Genomic DNA, 20,534 nt, shown 5'->3' on the forward strand with positions numbered 1-20,534 from the left:
CCGGCCCGCCCCTCGGGCCAGCGGGTGGGGAAGGGATCGGGTTTCACGGGCGCACGGGGGAGGGGGGAAGGGGAGACGGCGGGGGAGGGGGTGCGTCCCGCCCGGAGGCGCCCCCCCTCGGCCCCCGCGGGGGGAGACCTTTGTGGGGGCCCGCACCCGCCCCCAGCCGCGGGCCTCTGCGCCCCTCCGGGCGGGAGAGCGCGCGCCCCGGGGCGGGGGGCGGCCCGGGGGGGAGGGCACCGCGCGCCCCGCGGCCCCGCCTCCGCCGCGCCCTCCTCCGGGGCGGGATAATTGAACCGCGCCGCCGGGGCCCAGCGTTGGCTGCGGAGGCTCGGCCGGAGCGTGGAGCCCAGGAGCCGCGCCCCGCGCCCCGCGCCTTTGTCCGCCCGCCGTCCGCCGTCCACCGCCCGCCGGCCCCATGGAGCGCGCCGCGCCGAGGAGGGTCCCGCTGCCGCTGCCGCTGCCGCTGCCGCTGCTGCTGCTCGGCGGCCTCTCGCTGCTGGCGGCCCGAGGTAGGGGCGCCCCGAGGCCACGGACCCCGCTCCAGTGGCTCCCCTCCCCTCCCCGCCCCGCACCTCCGGGAAGTCCCGGAGCCGCGGCAGCCGTCGGCGCCCGCGCGCTGCGCCCCCGCGGCGGTCCCGGCTGTGCGCTGGCCGGCGCCCTCCCCGTACCCCACTCCCGCGTTGGCGCGCACCCATCTGCCACCCCCACCCCACCCCGGGGGGCCGAGGTTGGGAGGTCGGCGGCGGGAAGGCGGCGGGAAGCCTTCCCGATGCTTGCGGAGCGCTCAGGGCCGCGCTCTGCGTCCAGAAGGCCCTGGCCTGTCTGTTCTCACTGCCCCACCACCTCTTGGGAGGGGCCCTTGTACCCAACCTGTTGGTGAGAAAACTGAGACGGGACAGTACTCTGCGCAGGAGACAAAGCCAGTCGTGGGTCAGGGGGTGGACGTGAAAAACCAGAAAGGAAGGGAGCAGTCCGGAGAGTTTTAAGGAGACGGGTGAAACCGGCTGGGGAGACCTCCGCCTGCCCCCCTGGCACCTAGAGGGCCCCGAGAGAGGTTCTACGAGGCTGCACACTCAGCGGGGTGGGGACAGGCCACTTCCAAACCCACCCACCCTGTGGCGAGGGGGATGAGTGTCCCTTGGCAGACCCCTGGGCCCCGGACCCAAGACACTGAGATGGCTCTTCTTCCTCCCTTAATCCTCAAGGCCTAGCTCCTGGGAGGTGACCCCGGGGCCCTGTGGATTAGAGCAGCTCAGGGTGAGCAGAGCCTCGGCCTCTGACCTCTCTGCTGACCTGTGACTCATCAGTCATTAGATGGGGCCCGCTTGCCTGAAGGCTTTGTTCTTCCTGGGGCCTGGAGCAAAGAGCCACCCTTGGAATCCTAGATTCTTTATCTGTGGCTTAGCTTGGTTTCTTTTCAATTTTCCAGTGACCACCCTCCTTGATCAAAAGGTCTCCTGGGGAGATTGGGGGCAGAGGGCAGAGCTCTGTGGATGTTTCTGGGCCTGCTCACTGGCTGTGACAGATCCTGGAGCTCTGGCTGTGTCCTGGGGTGTGCTGGGGGGGGGTATCCATCATGTGCGGGGGTGGGAGGCATCTTGTGGGGAGAGGGCGTGGGAGGTGCAGGGCACAGTGTTGGCAGCAAGAGCCACCGCCACCACCCCTCCCCCGGACTCAGAGGAGGCTTGGAGGTGATGCTTGGGCAGGAGCCGGCCAGGTGGGCCGAGGGAGGAAGGGCATTTGTCGGAAGATGAGCGCAAGCCCAGAGCAGGGCTCTGATCGGAAATAGGAAGGACCCAGGGCCCCCGTGTAGCTTACAGACAAGGTAACTGAGGCAGAGCCAGAGAGAGAAGGCCTAGGTGGACTCTCCCGAGGCCGGGTGCCCTGTTCCTCCCCCGCTGCTGTGTTCTGCCTCGCGTGTGAGAAAGTTCTCCCGCAGTCTGACTCCGAAAACACACGTAGCCTTGTCAGGCTGGAAGGTCCCACGTCGTCTTTATGGAGAAGGCCTCGACCTCGGGCGTTTGTGCTAAAGCAAACCTGCTCATCACACACGGTGCTGTGGGCCTTAGAGTTGTAACAGGTTTGATAGGGTTTGGGGAGAGGAGAGGTCGCCCCAGCTTCTGCGGTTTCCTTCTGTGGCTGCAAGCTTGGAAGCCGGAGGGTCCCCTGAAGTGGCCCGGTCCCACCCTCCGCAGACCTGTGGGGTCCTCGGGGAAACCTAATTGAAAAGTGATCAGGGTGAGCCCGTTAGCTAAGCTGCTGAAACTGGGCGCAGCCACGGCCGTGCGGGAGGGCGCCGATCTCCGCCAAGGGACAGAGCGGGGCCACGCGCTGTCCTGTGTCTGTCTGTCCTGTTGGGCTTTCCCGAGAGCGGGGCAGGAGGAAGGGAGCGGAGAGGAGGAGGGCATTTGGGGAAGACAACTGTGTTCGCTCCAAGACTTTCTTGGCCTCCGGCTCCAGCGAGCAGCGTTTCCCGCTGATTACAGAGCAAGTCGCTGGGAGGGAGAACAAAGACGGGAGAGGGCTTGGCTTGGAAGCACGTGGCCGCGCGGCTGCTGGAACTTTCCCAGGCTGGGGGGGTGGGGGCAGACAGGCTGGGGAGGGGGGCTGCCAGAGTCTTGAATGCATGAAGATGAGACTTGGGGGTGCCCCTGGGGCTCTGGACGACACCCTCTCCTGGTACTGCCAGAGGCCCCCCCCAACTCAAGGCTCCATCTGCCCCCCAGGCCAGACTGTGGTGTGGGGGCGGGGCGGGGGGCGCCACGAGCTTTTGCGGGACAGGAAACGTTATGTATCCTGCTGGAAAAGTCCTCTGGATGGTTGAGGGTTTTATCATTTGTAAAACAGAACAGAAACCCGCTTCTTATGTTGTCTTGAGGGCTGAGGGACCGACGTGGGGTCGAGGCCTGCCAGGGTCGTCGGGTTAGGATGACTTATTATTTGTGTCACCCCCTCCCCAGGGTAAGACAGTGTCCTTGCCCTCAAGAGTGCTCTGAAAGTCCTACTGATTTCCCCTTCTAGAAGGGCCTCCCAACCGCAGCTGTCGAGGGAGAGCCAGAGCCGTGTCGGGAAAGGTCGGGCAGAGTGGCGTCAGCCCAGCCCCTTGGGCACTCAGTCGTCGGGGCGCTAGGTGTCTGCTCTGTGTCCGGCACTGTTCTGAATCTTGGGGACACAGCAAGGAAGAAGAGAAGCCTGGCCTTTCTGCCCATGGGGTCCCCACCCCCCCAGGGGAGCCAGAAGAGCAAACAGGCAATTTCAAACCAGCCCCGATAGGCGGAGAGTCAGGGAGGACCACCTTGTATGAGGGCCAGCACACAAGCCGGGGTGTGGAGGGGGAGCTGGCTGTGTTTCTGGGAAGGTCCGGGAGGGTGGTGGGGAGGGTGGTCTCCAGGTAGAGGGAGCAGCATGGGAAAAGGCCCGGGAGGCGAGAGAGTACATGGATGGGTCTCCTCTTCCAGTTAGTTCCTTTGAAGGTGGGGCCCTGAGCCATGGGTGCATCGGGCAGGCAGCCCTGCAGATGAAGTTTTATGGACCCGGTTCTAATGGCTTGCAGTCCACCCTGCCGGTGTATCTTATATACAGTAAAAGACTCTACTTTACAAAACCTCTGATGATAACAGTTTGACCAATAAATGCTCTTGCAGGCTCTGCGTCATTCTGGTTTCCTTGTAATGATCCCAGATGTGACCACATAAACAAATGGGGACACCGGTCATGTCAGCTTTCCTGGGCTCGGACAGGCTTTGGCCTGGAGGGAGCTGGGAGCTGAGAGGCTGTGGCTCTGGGAGGCTTGGGAAGTGGGGACTGGGGTGGGGGTGGGGCTGGCTCACTAGCCTCCTCTGCCCTGAGGCTGGTCTTCACCAGCCCAGGAGGGAGTCAGTCAGGGGCCTGCGTGTCATCAGGAGGTCCAGGAGGTCCTCCGCCGTGGGAGCCAGCACTCAAAGGAGGTTGGGAGACGGGCCCTGATTCTGAAAGCGACCAGTCCCATGCCCTCTGTGCCTCTGTTTCCATAAAATACGCAGCGAATACACACACTGCTCTAGGAAGTTATTACAAGTGGCATAGTTTATGTTTAGCCACTAATTTAATCCTCTCAACAGCCTTGTGAAGAGGGCACTATTGTTGTTTTCCTTTTACAAACATAATACACCAAGGCCCAGAGCGGTTAAGCAACTTGCCTGGAAAACACAGTAGTAAACAGAGGGCCGGGTCACAGCCCAGCGTGCTGACCGCCTGGCCGTCTAGCCTTAAACTTAACGAGGGGGAGAGCAGGTGGGGCAGCGCTAAGTCCCATCACCAATTGCTGCACGTGCGTCCTGGGGAAGAACAGGCGTTTAACATGCACGGGGTGGAGGGCAGAGCCCTGGAGGGCGCGTGGCTGGCTTGCTAGGAAGTGGTCCCCATGGTGATGGCATCTGTCTTGTTTCAGATCAGCCGACCGGCCTGCCCTGTGCTGGGGAGGCCGTGGCCGTGGTGCTGGAGGGGCGTTTGCTCATGTACCCAGCCTGGCCTTGGCCCTGCCTCTCCTTTGGGTGTGGCCCAAATCAGGCCCTCCCTGCTGCCATCTGGGGGTGGGGCTCAGGGACCCCTCAAGGAAGCCAATGTAGGCAGTGCTTGGGGGCGGCGGTGGTGCACGCAGGGACAGATGCCCCTGACCGCAGGACCCTGGGTGAGGTCTAGAACTGTCCGCAGGGTAAAAAGTCGCCCCTTTCCTGGCACTTTAAAAAGGAAAATGTCCTTGGCTGGTCCTGGGTTCCAGACACAACAGGGCGGGCCGGCATCTGGAGAAGACGGCCCTGGAAATTGTTTAGGTCATGTTCCTGCTTAATCTGTCCCCAGCCTTGCCAGGTGACCCTGCCTGAGGGCCGAGCTGACGTGGCCGGCACTGGCAGCAGGAACCCTGGATTCCTGCCCACCCCGTTGCTGACTTTCCTGGGGGCCCAGCCCTCAAGGGCCCCCGCTCCTGCTCCTGAGGCCTTCCTTTCTCCAAGTGGAGGGTCTGTGACCTGTGTGTTACCTGCACTGACACCACATAGTTTGTCAGGGGACACGGATGCCACAGATCAGCTGGTCCGCCCTTTGTGTAGGAGGGGGGGGAAACTGAGGCCCCGAGAGAGGAAGTAGGTGATAAGCAGTGTCATTTTAGGCCGTTTCTCAGTTCTGTTGAGCAAGTTTCCCAAGCATCCCTTATGAGCCTGGCCGGGCCCCTCAGGAGCTGTTTGTCTCGAGCCCGTCCTTTGTCAGTTTGTCCTTTGTCAGTTTGTCACGTGCTCAACATGCGCGAGGCCCTCGGGACTCGGGGCGGCAAGGTCCCCACCTCGGAGCTGTGCGCCGAACGAGTCTTCTGCGGCCCGGGACCAGATTGCTGTGGAACGAGCAGTGAGGACGACAGAGGTCTGTCCTCGCGCTGTCCTGGCGGCCGGAAGTCCGATGTCACGGGGGCTGCAGACCTTTGCTCCCCTCGAAGGCCCGGGGAGGGGGTCCGTTCCCGGGCTCGTGACTGCTCTGTCTTCACGTTGCCTTTTCCTTCCGTGTTTCTCTCCTAACGACACTTGTCTTGGGTTCTAGAGCTCCCTGGGTGCCCCGGAGCCTTTGCACCTGCGAAGAACCTTATCCCAAATAAGGTTGCATTCCGGGGTCCGACCAGGAAAATTCTTTTTAGGGGCTGCTGTTCCCACCACCGCACAGGCTAACAGCGAACACAGGAATAGATGCCCTTAGGAGGGTGTATCAGCAGGGGTCAGTGCCCTAGTGACCGTGAGGTGTCATGATGTGTCATGACGGTGACAGCAGCCCAGGGTGGCTCTCGACTGGGCGGAGGACGCCTGTTTCCTTCGGCGTGTTATGGGGGGAGGGGTGTGTGAGCTCTAGAGTGCGAGCCAGGCTCCAAGGCCACCTCTGTGTTTGCCCTGTGGCCTCGGACACCTTGCGTAATCTCTCCCTGACGCCCCGCTTCCCAGAGTGGCTGGGATCACAGGAGCTCATTCTTTCACCGGAACGTACCGAGCGCCTGCTCCGAGGCCGGCGTGGGGCAGGCGCAGAGCTGCCCGCGTGGTACTAAGTACACAGTGCAGTTAATTATTTGTGCGAAGTGCTGGGAAGTTCAAGGTGCAAAGAGCCCGTGGAACTGCCGTGTGTGTGTGTGTGTGTGTGTGTGTGTGTGTGTGTGTGGAGGGCGTCCATGAGGGAAGACTTCTGGAGGAGAAGGACCTTTGGGCTGGTGTGGGTATGAACGGACCGGCCTAGGAGGCCAGTGGACCCGGCACCACCCACCTTGCCAGGTGCACAGGACACATGAAGGTGGCCGGAGAGTTCAGAGGAAAGGCGGGAGAGATAGGTCCCCGCGGGGTGGCATGCCGTAGAGGTGTCAGGAGGTGAGGACGGCCCACGTGTCTGGCCTTGGTCGTAGGAGGCTACTGCCCGGAGGGAGCGATCTGAGAGAACCTTCCCTGTTCCTTCCCCAAGATGCGCCTTCTGGTCTTTCTCTCTCGCTGCCTCCTGCTGGCTGGGTCTCTGTGACAGGTGCTGGTGCAGGGGGCGGGGGGTGAGGCACGGGCGGCTCTTGTGTGGAGCCCTGAGAGCTTCCTCCTAGGAGGCCGGGTGCCCTTGAAGAGGAGAGGGTTCTGGCCGTCACCCTAGACCTGCAAGGGATGCGGAGACCCTGTACACCAGACCCCAGTGGCGACTGCGCGGTGCCCCCCTGGGCCATCCCCTCGAGGACGGGGTACTCCCTTTTCACCTCGGGAGCCCTTGCCCCAAGCCAGAAGCCTGCACTTGGAAGGGCCGTACAAGAGGCTTTTTAAAAAAGATTTTATTTTTTAAGTCATCTCTACACCCAACATGGGGCTCAGACTCACCACCCCGAGGTCCAGAATCGTGTGCACCACCGACTGAGCCGGCCGTAGAGGGACCTTTTGAATGTGTGAAGGGCATAGGACAGCTGGCAGGCCAGTCAGGCATTGCCCAGAGCCCCTGGGAGCATTATAGATGGAAGGCTGACATTCTGGAAGCTTCCATCTAAGGAGCCCGATGGAACCCCTCTGCCAGCTGGCGTCTGCGGTGTTGGAAAGAACCTGCGTCTTTCTCTTTACCCCTTGATGAGAACACGTAGTCCTCTGGACCGTGAGCTCAGAACCACCACGATTCACAGTCCGCACTCCAACCTTCACGAAGGCGTAATTCACCTGGGAGAAATTTGGTTTTAGCCGCTGTCTCAGGGGACAAATGGGATCTGATGCCTGTGAACCAGGCTGTCCCTGCTCACCAGTTCCTTCTGGCAGGTGTGTCTCCTTCCCGAGGGGAGGTGGCGGGGTGGCGGCCCCCTGGCGATGTGTCAGTCTGGGGGAGCGTGCGATTTCCCGAAAGAAGGACAGACTCCCTCTCCGTAGTGGTGCTGTAACTTCTGTGACTATTTATAGTCTCTCTGTGGATGGATGGGCACCGATTTAAGCATTTTGCCTGAATTATCACATTGCTTTCCCAGCCCTACACAGTTACTGCCCCATTTGACAGATGGAGAAAAGGAGGCTCAGTGAACTGGAGGCAAATTCGGGGCTTGGCAGATTATTTATTTTTGAGAGAGAGAGAGAGAGAGAGAGAGCAGGGCAGGGACGGAGAGAGAGGGACAGGGAGAGAGAATCCAAAGCAGGCTCTGTATCACCAGCACAGAGCCCGATGTGGGACTTGAACCCACGAAGTCGTGGGATCATGATCTGAGCCAAAACCAAGAGCCAGACGTCTAACCGACGGAGCCACCCAGGCGCCCCCAGGGCTGGGCAGTTTTAACCCACAATGTCTCGCTTCCTCCCTTGGAATGTTTGAGTCCAAAGCTAACAAGATTTTGCAAGAGAGTTTATGCTTCGTTTATATTATGCTTAGTGGGTCCAATTCACACAATCAGATTACAGGAACCAGAGGTTAACGGTGCTCAATGGAAGCTTCCTCTCAGAAGGGAGGGAGGCGATCTGCGAGAGGAGACCGCAGGCTGCCTGAGACCCCACTTCTCTCTTAAGAGGCCCTCCTGCCCAGCAGCGGGCATGGTAGGCGTCGGTACTGGCATTGCCCCTGGGAGTTAGGGATGGAAGATGCAGAAGTGGCCTTGTTTGGTCCAGGTTGCTGGGGGCCATGGCGGGGTCTCTGCCTGGAGCTCTGATGCGATGCCCAGCCGTGTGTCCTGTGTCAGAGCGGAGCCTGGGGTCCCCGCCCCCCTTCTGTTCATAGTGCTGAAGCCTTCATCATGTGCTTGGGGCAGTGGCCTCCCCGACACCTCCAGAGAGCCTTCCCTAGGCTCTTACTGGGGCTGGGGAGTGAGCGCCACCCTCTGCTTTATTTTGTTACTTAACATGTCACCTGTTCCTGTTTGAAGTCACCTAGCTTGCTCTGTAAAAACACTGTATTCACCACCAACCTGCTATGTGAGGCTGCTCTAGGATGCAGTTTACCGAGTGAATCCTTGCTATAGTATTCACATTCGTGCAGTAAAACATCGATTGTGGGGCCCCCTGGGGGGCTCAGTCCGTTGAGCGTCCGACTTCGGCTCAGGTCATGATCTCACGGTTTGTGGATTCGAGCCCCGTGTTGGGCTCTGTGCTGACGTCTCGGAGCCTGGAACCTGCCTCGGATTCTGTGTCTCCCTCTCTCTCTGCCCCTCCCCTGCTCCTGCTCTGTCTCTCTCTGTCTCTCTCTCTCTAAAATAAATAAACATTAAAAAGAAAAAAAAAGCCACAACATCACTTGAAAAAGGCAAGTGAGTTAATTAGCAGAAACCCAATTCCTCTCCTATTGAAGGGTGGTACAAAATGCCACATAGACACTCATTTAAAAACTTTTTAAAAATGTTTATTATTTTTGAGAGAACGAGTGTGTGCACGAGCGGGGGAGGGGCAGAGAGAGGGGGACTTAAGAGGATCTGAAACAGACTCTACTCTGACAGCACAGAGCCTGATGTGGGGCTTGAACTCAAGAACCACGAGATCATGACCTGAGCCAAAGTCAGAGGCTTAACCAACTGAGCCACCCAGGTGCCCCACGCTCAGTTTTTTTAAATGTACTTTTTTCATTGTGATGAAATACATGTGGCATTGCCCATTTGAACCATTTCTAAGTGCATAGCCGGGGGCATGAAGGGCATTCACGTGTTTTGCCACCGGCACACCGTCCATCTCCACAACCTTTTCCTGTCCCCAGACGGAAGCTCTGTCCCAGGGAAACACGGGTTCCCCGCCTACTTTCCGTCCCCATGACCATGGCTCCTCTCCGGACCGCTTAAGTGGAATCGTGCAGGGTTTATCTATCCTTTTGTGACCGACTCGTTTCACTGAGCATCACGTCTCCAACCACAAAATTTTAAATGAAGCATTTAGTTCACTATTAGGTGTTCAGCTTTTTTTAAAAAACCACAACCGTGGGGGGTGTTCAAGTTAATTTTTTTTTACATTATTTATTATTGAGAGACAGACAGAGCATGGATGGGGGAGGGGCAGAGAGAGAAGGAGACAGAATCCGAAGCAGGCTCCAGGCTCTGAGCTGTCAGCACGGAGCCCGACGCAGGGCCTGAACCCACAAACCGCGAGATCATGACCTGAGGTGAAGTCAGATACTCAACCGACTGAGCCACCCAGGCGCCCCTCAAGTTAATTTTAACCCAAGGGTGTGTGCACGGCCATTATTCTGTAGGAATGAGGAAGGGCAAGAGGCGCCTGGGTGGTTCTGTGATGAAGCATCTGACTTTGGCTCAGGTCATGATCTCACAGTTCATGAGTTCAAGCCCCACATCGGGCTCTCCACAGTCAACAAGGAGCCTGCTTTGGATTCTCTGTCTCCCTCTCTCTCTGCCCCTGCCCCACTCAAGCACTCTCTCTCTCTCTCTCAAAATAAATAAATGTTAAAAAAAAGGAGTGAGGAAGGGTGAGTAATGGTCCAGACTGTCCTACTCAATGTGGTTTTGGTAGAATAGCACACTGGGGTCCTTAGAATTGGGACACCAGAGGTGATGGCTTTTTGCACTCTGTCCAGGTTACAGCAAACGTTTATAGTGACTGCACTTGCCCTCGTGAACACCAGGGACCAAGCAAGGACACAAGCCAGGCCCCCTACCTGCTACGCTTTCCCTGGCCACCTCTCTTTCCAACCTAAAGTGATTTTTCACCACCAGAGTAAAGCTTGTTTACGCCAAGGGGGACACGTATGAAAACACAAAGATGGCTCTGTGTCCCTTTCTAGTTGGGATGTATCTGGGAAGAGGTGTGGCCGGGGGTGGGAGGGGTGTTGGCTTTTGTGCTTTGGAGAGGCTGGTCCGGGCCCATCAAAGGAGATGCTTGGGAGGAGCCGGGAGGCTTTATTTGTTCCAGAATTTAAATTAATAACAGGCCTTTCCTGGGACAGAACGCACACGTCTTTTTTAACGACAGACCTACTGCAGATGGTACTTTTGTTGACACCTTGAGCAGTGACGCCAGAACATTCTTCAGGGTGTTCCCCCCCTCCTTTCCCCACAGCTCCGCTCTCCTCCGATGGCTTGGGGGGAACCAACTAACGGCGGAGAAAGTGGTAGTTCTGGAGTCTCAGACCGATGCCCCGGCAGGTCCCGGGCTGTTGGGTGAATTCTCAGCCACCGGGCACTTTGCTAAAGTTGGTTCGAATCAAGTATTGTCCTTCGGGGTCATTGTCTCATCCTGAGGAGACACGTTTGCAGGCAAACCCTATACTTCAGTGACGGTCTTGCTGCTCAGGCCCCTGGTTAAGATGCCAGTGGCCAGTCTGTCCTGCTCGACTAAAACTTCCTGGGCCTTGCCGTTTGTCCTGGGCATGGGTGGGCGCCTGGGGGTCACTGAGAGGAGGAGGGTACCATCCCTGCCCCAGAGGAGTTATCAATTCTCCAGGAGGCAGAGGCTGTCAGAACCAAGCCTGATGCCTGACTTTGCCCCCTCACTGCTCCGTCTGGCTGTGTGACCTTGAGCTGGTCATTTAACCTCTCTGAGCCGGAATGTTGTTATCTGCAGAACAGGGAACCTATGAACTGGCCTGCCTGGGTCCTTGTGAGAATCAGGAAGCGCTGGTGTTGTGCCTGGCGTATAGCTGGTGCTCGCTGAGGGCTGTGATGGGGGAGGAGGAGGCACGGTGTTGAGGGACATCCCAGTGGAACTGGGGGGGTCTGGAGGTGAGCCGGTGACAGGGCGGGACAGAGAAGGGCCAGAGCCTAGATGGGCCAGAGCCCAGACCAAGGAGCAGTGAGATGCGAGGGTGGCAGGGAAACATGAGGGACTTTGAGTGACACCCACTCAGAGCGCTGAGCTGGCCACCCACTGGTTTGGGGACGCTGATGTGATAGTTGGCTGGCAAGGTACTGAAGGCAGACGGTTTAAAGACTGTGATGAATGGGGATGGAGGAGGGACAGAAGTAAGAAAATCCTTGCTCCAGGCGCCCACAAGACCCCTGCGATTTGGTGGCCCGTCCCCCATGTCACAGATTGGAACATAGACCTGGGTGCAGACAGCTTCAAGAATTTGCCCGGACGTGGGGGGGGCGCGGGGGGAGGGAAAGGTGGGGACGGTGCCTGGGTGGCTCAGTCAGTTGAGTGTCCGACTTCGGCTCAGGTCATGATCTCGTTCGTGAGTTCTAGCCCCGGGTTGGCTCTGTGCTGACAGCTCAGAGCCTGGAGCCTGTCTTCGGATTCTGTGTCTCCCTCTCTCTCTGACCCTCCCCTGCTCACGCTGTGTCTCTCTTTGTCTCAAAAATAAGAAAACATTAAAAAAATTAAAAAATAAGAAAAAGAATTTGCCCAGGGATGGTGAGCAGCAGAGTGAGGCCCCGGGGCTCAAGCCCAGCTCTGCCTGACGCTGAGCCCCTCCACCGCTCTGCACTGCCCCACCCCAAAGGAGCACGATAAATACAGCATCCGCCGTCCTCCCTCAGGTCCCTCCGACGTTGAGCTGCAGCTCTGGGCCCATCCCAGGTCACTACCGCAGCCTTGACCACAAGCCCATGAGCTTTGGCCAGTCAGCCCAGCTCCAGCAGGCCACCCATCGGCCACGGGTGCTGGCTGCAAACGCCCCTGGTCACGGTGCTCTGGCCACAGGGTTGGTGGGGCTGTGTGAGCAGGGGCGCCTCTCGGGACAGCAGCCGACTGGCTGTCTGGCTGTTTATTACGAGCATCTGGTCTGTCCCCTGCACCTCTGCCTCCTCACCGTCCCACCCGGGCACGGACCCTGGTGGGCTCTCAACGGCCAGTCTGATGGGGCCGTGCAGGAGGCTGATGGGGTGCCTCACGCCCAAGGGGGACGAGCTGAACCCAGACGGCTGTGGAGCACCCAGCTGGCTGCACGCTGCCTCCCATTCACCTCCCAAACCCAGGACACAGCCCCCGGTAGGCTCTGCTTTGCACAAGTCCTAGCTTTGTGGCTGCTCTGGAGCATTCCAGGGACATTCCACATTTCTGAAGTGAGCGAGGACTTAACGTTTTATTGTCCTGCTGAGAATAAGGTTCAAAGTACTCAGGCTCCCCAGGGAGAATTGTTTCCAAATGTTTCCACAGCCCAGGGCACAAAGTTCTCGCCCTGCTGAGCTGGCCTGGGAGTCTGAGCTTTACCAGTGCTTGCGTTTCTGGGGTCGGAGGGAGGCCCTTGAGGCCGCTGCTCATCCCTGGGGCTTCCGCACACCCAGACGGGCCGGGGTCCCCTTTCCTCATGGGTCGCGGCAAGCAAATCCCTTTTGTTCCTTTAACACGTAATCGAGGGGCGTCTGGGGCGTCGGGTCGGCTAAGTCTCTGACTTCGGCTCAGGCTCAGGTCTCACGGCTTGTGGATTGGAGCCCCGCGTCGGGCTCGGTGCTGACAGCTCGGAGCCTGGAGCTGCTTCGGATTCTGTGCCTCCCTCTCTCTCTGCCCCTCCCCCCCCCAAAAATAAATGTTAAACACAAATTTAAAAAACCCACATAATCAAGTGCTGTTTACTGAGAACTCATTGTGTGCTCAGAACTTTATAAGTTCACAGGCTTGTTATCTCTGCAAAGGTTATTTCGAGCCCCTTTTCACTGTTGAAGCTGCGGCTCAGAGAGGTGAAGTCACTCGCCTGGGGTCACAGAGCAAGAAGGCGCCAGAGCTGTGACCCCAGGGCTCCTGCTCCGCCCTGTAGCCGCTGCTACGTGCCCGCTTTGTGCCGAGGACCGTGAGGAAAGGGGCCGAGCTCGTGAGGGCAAGGCCGTCGGATGTTGGAAAACAGTGAGGCTCCACACGCGGGTGTGGGGTGCGCGCAGGGGGGCACCCAGGCCGGGCTGGGCGGATTGTGACTCTCCCCTGACCACCTTGGACTCGGCTGGGGTGCTGGGGTGGGGCCGAGACGGGGGGCCCTCCCGCATTGTGGGGAGCAGCCCCGGGGATCCCGGAAGGCCTGGCGGCGGGGTCTCCCTAACTCGGTTCCGGGCGACACCCCTCTTCCTCCCGGCCCCGGGGAAGGGCGGGCCGTGCACCAGCTCTCCTGGGGTCTCTCTGGAAGCTTCCCTCTCGGCACGCGGCGGCAGCGTGTCCGCCGGTCCGCAGGGCGGTCCAGGGCAGTGTGTCCCACGCCCAGTCTGACCGCGCAGGTGTTTGTGATGGGTGACGGCAGGGTGTCAGAGCTGGTGCCTCAGGACCGCTTGGCCTCATGCCGAGGCTGAGAGTGAGCCTCCCTTCTGGGGCCACCGGAGGGCCCCGCCTTGGAAGGATAATGAACGGGAACTGGATGCCCACGGCTGATGCTGCCAGGAAACACTGCCAAGCCCGGTGGGATTCCCCCGTGGGTGCTGGGAAGCCATCAGCGGGAGAGCGCGGTGTTTCTCAAAGCCTGATTGTGCCTTGTCCTGCCACAGTGTGGCCCCCCCCTCAGGCTGCAGAGGCTGTCGGTGCTCCTGGCCTCGCGCGTCCCCAGGGCTAAGGGCACCTCCGTACCCAGCTGCTCCTGCCTTGGGGCAGGTGGGGCCCTTTCCTTCCCCCGAGGCCTGGAGCTCGTCGGGGCAGCCGTCTGGGGCGAGGCTGAGCCCCAGGCCCGGGACCGGAGGGCCGCTGTCCAGCCGTGAGGCCGTGTGTGGGCTGCTGGCCCCACGGGAGCCCTCCTCCGGTGCTTTGGGTGAGCGGAGACGCCGTCTTGGGCAAATCAAGGGTCAGCCGCTCTATCGTGAGGACTGACACCTCGCCAACAGGTTGCTGCAGGAATTAACGGAGAGCAGGGACGCGGCTCGCGGAAGCTGCCCTGAAGTGTTGGCTCTTTTCTTGGAATGTCTCATCAGCTGGGAGCCTCCAGGCCGCCCCTGTTTCTGACCCTCCCAGAGCCCGGTTGCCGGTGCCCGGGCCCCCTCACTGCTGGGCTGGACGGCACTTGCTCGTGTATCTGCCTTGGTTGCCCTCCCGACCCGTCTGGGCAGGGTCTCCATCTGGGCAGGGTCTCCATCTGGGTTTCTGGTGTGTGGCTGGAGCAGGGATTTACCCCGGGTGGGCTCGGATCCTGGGGGCGGAGCCACAGCCCCAGCAGAGCTGGGTTCCGAAGGTACTAGTTAAGGTACTGGTTAAGGTACTGGTTAAGGCACTTATTAAGGCATTAGGCCTTTCCAGGAAGGAGTGGGTGCATCTTCCTGACCAGGGCCCAGTGGATTTTCCGTTCTCGTTGTGGCGTGTCTGAAGTGTGCAGGCCCGTCCGGACCAGCCTGACCTGCGCAGACACCTGAGGAAGCGGGGGTGGGGAGGGTGCATGTCCAAGGGGACCTCGCGTGGGCAAGTGGCGAGCCAGCCCCTCACCAGCACCCTGCTCTGTTCCTCCCGCACAGCGGCCGCAGACGCCCTGATGGAGGCTTGCTGCACAGACGGACATCACATGGCCACGCAGCACAGGGACTGCTCGCTGCCCTACGCCTCGGAGTCCAAGGAGTGCAGGTGCGTTCGCCGGCGGCCACTCTCTCACCAGCACGGTGTTCCTTTAGCAGAAAGCCGCGTGTGCCCGGAGCCGTGGCAGGGTCTGGGGTGCGGGCCCGGATCCACCCGGGCTGTGGGGGGACGTGGTGGATGACCTGCCTCCTTCCTCTGTGCTCCCAGGTCCCTGTACGGGACGGGGCCCCCCTTCCTGGGCCGCCCTGCGACAGCCCCGGGCCTCTCTCTGCTTCGCTGGGCTGCCGAGCTCGGAAAGCTGGGTTTGCTGCTCCCTCTGCCGCCGCTGGGCACTGTGGCCAAGTCGGTTTCCTCCGAACAAAAAGGGGTCTGTTGTGGGTGCGGCGGGGGAGGAGGGGAGTCCGATGAGGTCACATGACTGGCGAGCCACGGCGCGGCCTGCCTTCAGACCCGAAAACACGCGCGAGCCGGTCCAGCGCGGAGAGTTTCCCCAGACAGTTGTTCCCCTTATGTGGTAGCCAAACCCTGGATCAGCTGTGCTTTTTTTTCCCCTAAATTAACCCAAGCTCCCTCGAAGGCTTGGCCGACTTTAAGCTTAGAGTAAATGACGAAGGTCTGGAATATCGATCGTCACCGGAAAGGTAATAGTAAGAATAGTAGGCAGCCTGTCCGGAGCGGCTCCGTGCTGGGTGTCTGTTGCACGTTCACCTCATTTAGCCTCGCTGTCAATCCCAGTTTACAGACCAGGACCCTGAGCTTTGCCCCCTCCGCACAGCCGCTAGGTGACGGCGTTAGGATTCGAACCCAGATCGGCTCAGAGGTCAGGGAGGCGAGGCTCTGAGAACATTCCCTCATTCTGACAGCCTGCGCTTCCTCTGTCTGCTGACTCCCTGTCTCTGCTGTGTGGCCCTCGGAGCCGTGGGGGGCCAGGTGGGGAGCTGCCGCGGAAAGAGGGTGCAGGGAAGGTTCCTTCGTGTCATCCTGGGCCTGTACATTTACGCTGACAGCGAGCATAGTGCACTCGGCCAGTGTCGCCGGGCGACATAAATCTCGATTTAGGAAGTTCTGGAAAAGTCCAGAGCATTGTAGACCAAGCATACCAGGACGGTCGGTGGTTTGAATTGACCGGGAGGGAGGCCACCCACTTGGGGTTTGCGGGCCATCTGAGGAGGGAGAGCTGGGAGTTTGGCTCCCGCATGTGGCTCCGAGGGGCCGGAGCAAAGCTGGGGGTCAGCACCAAGAGGAGCGGCCCGGCCCTAGGAAGCCTGATGGACCTGGGCTGAGTTTTCGGCTGTGTAACCCGGGCCGGCGCAGAGCCTCGGTTTCCCCAAGTGTAAAAGGGAGATGGCGATGCCATCTTTCAGGGCTGGGACGATGATGGGGGAGGAAGACGCCAGCACCACAGAGCCAGACAGGGCAAGGGCTGTAGTCTGCCCGGGCCGCCATGACACACACACAGCCTGGGCGGCTTGGACAACACGCATTTATTATGATCCCACAGCTCCGGAGGCCGGAAGTCTGAGATCATAGTGTGGGCAGGGCTGTCTGCTCCCGAGGCCTCCCTCCCGGGCTTGCAGACGGCCGTCTTCCCCTGCGTCCCCACACGGTCATCCCTCTGCGCATCTGTGTCCTGACCTCCTCTTCTTAGCAGGACGAAAATCATACTGGATCGGGGCCCCTGTGTCACCTGACTCTACCTTGCTCACCTCTGTAAAGGCCCCGTCTCCAAATACAGATACATTTGACGTACCGGGGGTGAGGACGTCAATGTGGAATTTGGGGAGGACGGGACACAATTCCACTCATAACAGGGACCCTCCTTTATCAATACTTATTGACATCACAGACTTTCAAAGTGGGGCGGCTGAACCTCTCGGTATGCAGATGGAGGGACTGAGGTCAGAGACACTCAAAATCCAGGCACCCCTACTTGTGAATTCGGATTTTAGTCACTGCTCCATTTATTAGTGACTTCTACCCACCAAAGCCTTTAATAAGTGCTGGAGTTGTCTTTAGACCTCAATGGAGGCTTCAGTCCCAGACGATGTGGAAAGTACCTCCTTAGCTACGCTGCAGGCATTTATTTTATGATGTTACATTTTGGTCACAGGTAGATTTTGAACATGCATGTAGAGATACCCCGAAATATAGGGAATGTCACCTGAATGGCTGAGCGGGAGTTTCTTCTCTGTGGGAAATGTGACTGCAAGTCCGGGCTCCCCTTGACCCCCGACTGGCTGCCCTCATGTCCTATCCCAGGGGCCCTGGGAGGTTGTGGCAGGGTGCTGGGCGTTCGCACATTACATCCGGGACACCACGTATCGGCCACTGCCGGTGTGTTTTACGGAGACCCCGGGAGGCTAATTGGCTTGTTCCGGTGAACTCGGGCCGGCTGTGTGTGTGTCTGAAGCCTCCTGAAGGTCCTTAGCTGTCGGGCCGAGTGGCTCTATCCGTGTCACTGTCTGCCATCCTCCAGGCCTCTGCGCTACATTTTCTGCTTTGCTCAGTGAACGTTGAGGTTCGACCCCCGTGTCCTCTGCAGGGATTAGAGGCCAGGCGTGGGCTGGTGGCTCAAAGAGAGCTGTCACTCATCTAAGAACACAGTTGGTATTTTATTCAAGAAGCAGGCGTTGAGGGGCGCCTGGGGGCTCGGTCGATGATGCGTCCGACTTCGGCTCAGGTCACGACCTCACAGTTTACAGGTTTGAGCCCCGCGTCGGGGACCCTCTGTCCCCCTCTCTCTCTCTCTGCCCCTCCCCTACTCATGCTCTGTCTCTCTCTTGAAAATAAATAAACATTAAAAAATTAAAAAAAAAAAAAAAGGACAAGGCATTGAGTGCCGCCATGAGGCACACTCAGAAGACCCCCTCCCGGCCCTCCATGCTTTCTGCTCCTGGGGGTGAGGATGGCAGACGATCGATCGTTGTGAGCCCAAAGTCAGGTGTTCAGTGCCCAGATGGGGAGGGCTCTGAGTGCCGGGCCTGACCAGCAGCACAGCGAGGCCCGTTAGCAGGGACTTGCTTATAATACTATCACTATTCTCCCTGACCACGAAGGCGGGAGAGGGAGAGAGTGGGTCATAAATTTAAATCTGGTTCAAGAGGGCCTTCGTGTTAGTACTAGTTACAGGATGCAGGAACCAAAGGCCACCGGCCCCTTGGTAACACAGGCCTCGTGTCATCTGTCTTCTTTGGAAGTGGCATTCGACGCCGCTGGTTTTAAGTAAAATTCTCAGTTTTCGTTCATCCAGCGCCTGCTCATTGCCCCTCACTGCTGCTCTGAGCTCAGGACGAGGTGGGATGTTGTAACGGGATGTTTGAGCCAGGGCTTGATGGATGTTAGATCGCTGGACCCAAGTCTAGGGCAGGGAGAGGGCAGGGGGGGATCTGAATGAAGGTCTCCAAATGCCCAGCTCGGGCCCCAACAGGGCAGGGCTTGGTGACCGTGGCCGTGGGAGTCCCCTTGTGTTCTCGTCTGCCAGGCCACCCTCCCCGCATCCCTGAAGCCTCAGCGTGGGCCTGGCACACAGTAGGGATGCAGCCAAATTTCTTTTACTTGCAGTGAAATACACATAGCGTAACTTTTACCATCTTTTTTTCCCTTCAGTTTTACTTTATTTATTTTGAGGGAGGGATAGAGAGCACGAGTGAGGGAGGGGCAGAGAGAGGGAGAGAGAGAATCCCAAGCAGGCTCCGCACTGTCAGGGCAGAGCCCGATGGGGGGGCTCGAACTCACGAACTGCGAGATCCTCACCTGAGCTGAAATCACGAGTCTGGTGCTTAACCTGCTGCGCCGCCTAGGCGCCCCCTAACTTCATCACCTTAACGAATTTTAGGCATATGACTCCACACACTCGCGCTGCTCAATGGCCATCAGCGCCGTCCAGCCGCAAATGCTTCCGCCGGCCCAAAGCGGATCTCCCTCCCAGTGCCTGGTGTATCTTCTCTCTGATTGTTGACGACTCCAGGCTCTTCATATCAGTGGAAACATTCGCTATTTGTCCTCCCGTGCCTGGCCTGCCTCACCCAGGACTGTGTCCTCGAGGCCCCCACCCTGGTTGTAGCCCCGGCCGGGCTCCTTCCTCTTTAGGGCTCGACCCTATGCCACCGTGGGGAGGGACCACGTTTTGTTCATCCGTTCCTCAGTGGACGCTCGGGCTGCTGTGAATGATGCTACTGTGGACGTGGGTGTGCAGATACCTCTTCGAGGGCCTGCTTTCAATTCTCGGGGAGGGGCCGTATCCCCAGAAGTGGGATTCCTGCATCACGGGACAGTTCCGTTTCCCGTCTTTCCAGGAGCTGCCCTCCTGCTTTGCACAGCAGCTCCACCCTCCCGCGACGGCGCCTGCGTGTCCCAGGCCCCCACAGGCCGTTTCCCGTTCGGCCAGTATCTTTGGGTGGGTGGGTGCCCATCTGGTTGCTGTTCCTGACCATTTAGGGAGAGGCCCGTTATTTGTAAGCTCACCCAAAGCACGGATGCCATGTGTAGGATCACCAGCCGAGACAGAGCCATCCTGGAGCCCCAGATGGTTCTGGAAGCACGTGGGAAGCCAGGTGCAGAGCCTCAGCCCCGCTGGGTGGAGAGGGGGGGAAGGGCAGGCTGGGGGCTGCCTGGCGGTGGCCACACGGAGAGACTGGGTTAAGCCCATTCTCTCTGGACAAGAGAGGGGCGGCAGCTCCTGTCCAGGCTGGCGACGGCTGGAGCCAGGGTTATTCAGGGTCTGGGGGAAGCCGTACCTGTGACTCACATACATCTGCTCCCCCACTGCCTTCGGGCAGCCCCCCACTGCCCTGAACCAAGTCTGGCAGGTGGGGGTCCTCTGCCCACACCAGCTTTTATGCATGGGCCTGCGTCCTCTGGTTTCCAAGGACCTTCTTCCTGGGGGGCCCCCCACGGGGCCAGGAGACAGTGGGCGCCGCAGCCTGGGGTCCCTGATGCCAGGGTCCCTCCGTCCGTGGCCTTGGGCAAGCCCCTCCGCCTCTCTGGAGCGGTTTCTTCTGAGCCTGAACAACAGGGACGAGGGTTGGAGTCTGGTGAAGGGAGGGTGCCTGGTCCGGGTCGGGGAGCAGCGGTTGGGTGTGGTCACCAGGTGGGAACGTTTTGTGGCGTGAGGCTCAGAGCCCAGAGATGAAGCGGCTCGGGCGGCGGCGGGATCTCCTGACTGCACCCCCAGACAGCACCCTGCCTTCAGAGTCTCATTCTACACTTACTGAGCACCGTCTGTCTGCGGGCTAGTGTGTGTGTGCGCACGGTGCGGTGCGGGTGGGACTGGGTAGGGAAGGGGAGGCACCCGAGGATGACGGAGCTCCCATCCCTGAGGGGCTGCTGCCCCCGCCCGGGGGACCCGCGGCGGCCCCTCCCCCACAGAGCCCCCGCCTCTGCCCGCAGGATGGTCCGGGAGCAGTGCTGCCACAGCCAGCTGGAGGAGCTGCACTGCGCCACGGGCATCAACCTGGCCAACGAGCGAGACAGCTGCGCCACGACGCACCCCGACAACGCCAGCCTGGAGGCCACGTTCGTGAAGGTGAGGCCCCGCCCCTGCCCGCCCGCAGTCGCAGGGTGGGAGGGGGGAGGAGGAGGAGCCTGGGGGGAGGGGCCTCTCAGGTCTCCGCCCCTGCCCCCGCAGTCGCAGGGTGGGAGGGGGGAGGAGGAGGAGCCTGGGGGGAGGGGCCTCTCAGG

General features: G+C 59.7%; 1 protein-coding gene across 2 annotated transcripts in view; it reads left to right on the plus strand.

Moving 5' to 3' along the window:
• The first annotated feature begins 304 nt into the window (after window positions 1–304).
• Window positions 305–20,534, plus strand: part of FBLN1 (fibulin 1) — an 83,337-nt gene continuing 63,107 nt past the window's right edge. For both annotated transcript variants that reach the window (XM_039234978.1, XM_039234986.1), the window contains exons 1-3: window positions 305–512; window positions 14,798–14,903; window positions 20,244–20,379. In XM_039234978.1, the coding sequence (XP_039090909.1) occupies window positions 419–512; window positions 14,798–14,903; window positions 20,244–20,379 (336 nt within the window). In that variant the 5' untranslated portion in view covers window positions 305–418. The remainder of the gene's footprint in view (window positions 513–14,797; window positions 14,904–20,243; window positions 20,380–20,534) is intronic.

This window comes from Hyaena hyaena, unplaced genomic scaffold, assembly GCF_003009895.1.
Source record: "Hyaena hyaena isolate Hyena2069 unplaced genomic scaffold, ASM300989v1 scaffold_4, whole genome shotgun sequence".
Taxonomy (NCBI): Eukaryota; Metazoa; Chordata; class Mammalia; order Carnivora; family Hyaenidae; genus Hyaena; species Hyaena hyaena.